General features: G+C 36.9%; 1 protein-coding gene across 5 annotated transcripts in view; it reads left to right on the plus strand.

Moving 5' to 3' along the window:
- The window catches only part of LOC106883371 (cilia- and flagella-associated protein 43), a 99,256-nt gene extending 96,940 nt beyond the window's left edge, over window positions 1-2,316 (plus strand). For all 5 annotated transcript variants that reach the window (XM_014934359.2, XM_052972703.1, XM_052972705.1 and 2 more), the window contains 2 exons: window positions 402-475; window positions 2,170-2,316. In XM_014934359.2, the coding sequence (XP_014789845.2) occupies window positions 402-475; window positions 2,170-2,296 (201 nt within the window). In that variant the 3' untranslated portion in view covers window positions 2,297-2,316. The remainder of the gene's footprint in view (window positions 1-401; window positions 476-2,169) is intronic.
- The last annotated feature ends 1,430 nt before the right edge of the window (window positions 2,317-3,746 follow it).

A 3,746-nucleotide genomic window follows, 5' to 3' on the forward strand; every position in this document is an offset into this window, starting at 1 on the left:
TCTCTCTCTCTCTCTCTCTCTCTCTCTCTCTCTCTCTCTCTCTCTTTCTCTTCCTTGAAAGAAGAGTTAATTTGGGGATTGAACAGTGCCTTCACTTAAACAACAACATCTTGAACTTACAATATTGTATATATTTGACCGTTGTAGTGCTTCATTGGAATAGTTTCATATCATGACCTTTACATGAGGGAACTAGAAACTGTGGTCTTTAAAAAGACACAGTTAGGTGGAATAAGCCATTGAGAGTTGCATGTCTTGACTATGCATACAATGCAACACTGTTCAGTGTTCATTCAACAATAAATCTACTAACAACTGGGACGAATAATTCAGAGAATAGGACAAATCAGGAACAAGGAATTAACCTTACTAATTAGTCTTTTATATTTTGGCAATTTCAGGAACTTGGAGAACAGAAAATTTCTAGCATGGTTGAAAGCAAAAACTTCAAAAAGCAAATATTTCATAAAGAATGGTAAGTGATACTATAATAGACTTTATATTAAAAGAAGGATTTCAGAATACATGTTGGTAGTATAAGAATGATGACTGGAATGGTAAATGTTATTTCTTTACTACCCACAAGGGGCTACACACAGAGGGGACAAACAAGGACAGACAAACGGATTAAGTCGATTACATCGACCCCAGTGCGTAACTGGTACTTATTTAATCGACCCCGAAAGGATGAAAAGTCGACCTTGGCGGAATTTGAACTCAGAACGTAGCGGCAGACGAAATACCGCTAAGCATTTCACCCGGCGTGCTAACGTTTTTGCCAGCTCGCCACCTGGAATGGTAAATGTTTTGGACACTTTCATGGTATGTTCGAGTCAGGTGTGTCTGTGGTATGACGTCAGCGACTGGGGAGCTGACCAGAATGGCAAGCTGACTGGAAGCGGAAGAAGGGCAGAGGGAGCCTCGATCAGGATTTCGTGCCCTTTTCGAACGGGGTTGTTGTCAGGAGAGGACGTGCCAAGTGATCGTCTAGGTGTTGGGAGAAGCAGCTGCTATTTCTAGTGTTCTTCGGGTCGGGCGAGCCGCAAGGATTGGATACCGCAGGACAGACTCGTGCAAAGGAAGGAAAACAGAGGTAAGCCGATTACTTCTACTCGCACACATACACCACAGTGTCATGTAACAAGGATTCTAACTTTGGCCAATTTCTAAAAAAATTTTAAAGCAGGATAATGGATTTCTATTAGTTCTGACAATGAGTGCCCAGTTGTTTGATCAACTGGGTCTCATGCTCATTGAATTAGTGTGTAAGTGACTGAACATGTCCTTCTGTAATATGTAATTTAAAGGTGATATCAATTTGACATTTAATTGACAAGTACAATCTATCTGAAGGGCTTCTACAGTTTTTCTTCTGTCCAATTTCACTCAATAGGTTTGGGTTCACTTGAACTTATGGTAAATGACATTTGCCCAAGATACTATACAGTGAGATCAAACCTGGGCTCTCATGATTGTGAAGCAAACTTCTTAGTCATTTAGCTATACTGTGTTAGGAAGACCTAAGTACATAAAGACTACTGTATTTACTTCATTGATTCCAGAAGAACGAAAAGCCTCTGCACCCAGAGTGAAATTAAACAAATTACAATAAGACACTTTGCAATTTTTGTCTTTTGACAAGCTTACATTGCTACAATAATGATTTCTTTCAACATAACACAAGTTCTTGTGTTGAAGAATGAAATAAAAGTTGATCCTAATCTGACTTGAAATGAAAATGTAGAGGGGTGGAACTCTAAAATTTTGACTAGAGAGTAAGATTTTGCATCATTTTTTACCACCTTATCTTATTTGAACTCAGAATGTAAACAGCTGAAAGAAATATCACAGAGCATTTTGTTTGATGTGCTAACAGTTCTGCCAATAACTATGATAATAAAATTTGCCAAAAAGCTAGATTTATTTAAAGAATGAGTATGGAAATGTACTGTAACCACTTATGAACCTTGAGTTTCTAGTAAAAGATTTACTGATTTTGCATCTTATTTGTGGTTGGAAATTACTTGTATAATGAGTACAAAAAGAAAAAAATTAATTGTTCAACTAGGAACTGAATCCTTGTTGCAAATTTCATGAGACAGGAATTTACTGAAACTTGATGGTTCTAGTGTTTGATGCTTAGAGTTGTTAATCATTTTTTTTTTTCAGGGAACACAGAAAAATGATGATGATGATGGAAGATCTAAAACAAAAGATGAATATAGTAAAATTTATGAAAGTGACCCGTGAAGTACAAAAGGTAAGTTGTGGCAAGAAAGATATGAAACCAATATAACCGACTTTATTTTCTCTTGTTATTTCTTCTATTCTTCAATATATTCAAATCCAGACCTGTAGCAGTTACCATCAATTACCAAAAACTATGTATACATGGACTGATAAGGTTATAGATGGTCTCATTTATATGGTGAATGTGCTCACAAGCCACTCTCCAATTCTGGAAGGTTGATTAGACAACAATTGAGGCTGGAGGTAAAGTTTAGTCTGTGGCTTTTAATCATCATAAAGGCCTCCTTTTCTGTTAAGGCCTCCACCCTGTCCTCAATGCCTTGTCTAAAAGCTATTTCTTTGGCTTTGTGGTTAACGCTATTAAGGGCTTGATTAACTGCCTTCCTGTATGTTTGCGTGATGCTATTGTTGTGTGGCTATACATAAGTTTTGTAGTGATGCAAATTCATCATTATCTGTCCTATTTAATTATTTGTCATGTCTGAAAAAAATGAAGTTCTATCAGAAATCTTAAGCCTATGGATGCCTACCTGAAGTTTACTTTGAAAAAGGTTAGAAGACTTATGAAATTTCAGCAGTAGTATGATGTCCTGTTTCAAAGGCTTCCAGCTCCTTGATCCTGGGTGGGAATTTCTTGGACTGAAGACCAAAGTGCTTGGACTCCACAGGCAGTTTTGCTTGGTTAAAGAAAAAAGTTTTCTACCTCAAATGCCTGATCAGATTGAGTGTCTACTTCAGCAGCATTTTCATGTAAAGCTTGTAGTATGGAGTTGGGATATTCTTTGTTGAGTATCCTAGGCCAGGGGTTTTCAAACTGTGGTCTGCGGACCACTGGGGGTTCGCAAGGACAAGACAGGGGGTCCGTGGACAGCAAATACTTTTTATGGGCAATTTGATTTTATATGTTTTTTAATCGAAATCTTTTAATTGACAATAAACCTATTTGTTAAATACTGTTAAATAAATAAATGTAAAAATATATGTTATTTTAAGCAAATATTTATGTATAAATTTCATAAGCATTTATAAGGGGGTAAAGCCTGAAATATAAAGGGGTCCGCAAACCAATAAGTTTGAAAACCCCTGTCCTAGGCCATACAAATCCATAGTGGCAAAGAGGTCTATAACACATATATGCAGTAAATATTTTACAACTATGAAAAGTGCATTGTTATGGTTAGCAGCACAAGTCATAAGTGGTCTATTGTAATATACTTTGTAATAAGTGGGAGCATATAAATCCTCTAAAACAATCCATGAATCAGAAACACCAGGCATTTATATAGTGGTCAATGGAGTGGGTGTACCTTAGAGTTTCTTATAGCTGTGCTATATATTTGTGTTTCACATCACATTTATTATTGTTACTATTTTATGTCCTTTGTCTGGAAATCTTTTGTCACACATCCTGTGACCTCTTCAGTGACTCTCCATCCCATGTCGCCTTCTCTCTCTATCTCTCTCTGTCTCTCTCTGTCTCTCTCTGTCTCTCTCTC

This window comes from Octopus bimaculoides, chromosome 14, assembly GCF_001194135.2.
Source record: "Octopus bimaculoides isolate UCB-OBI-ISO-001 chromosome 14, ASM119413v2, whole genome shotgun sequence".
Taxonomy (NCBI): domain Eukaryota; kingdom Metazoa; phylum Mollusca; class Cephalopoda; order Octopoda; family Octopodidae; genus Octopus; species Octopus bimaculoides.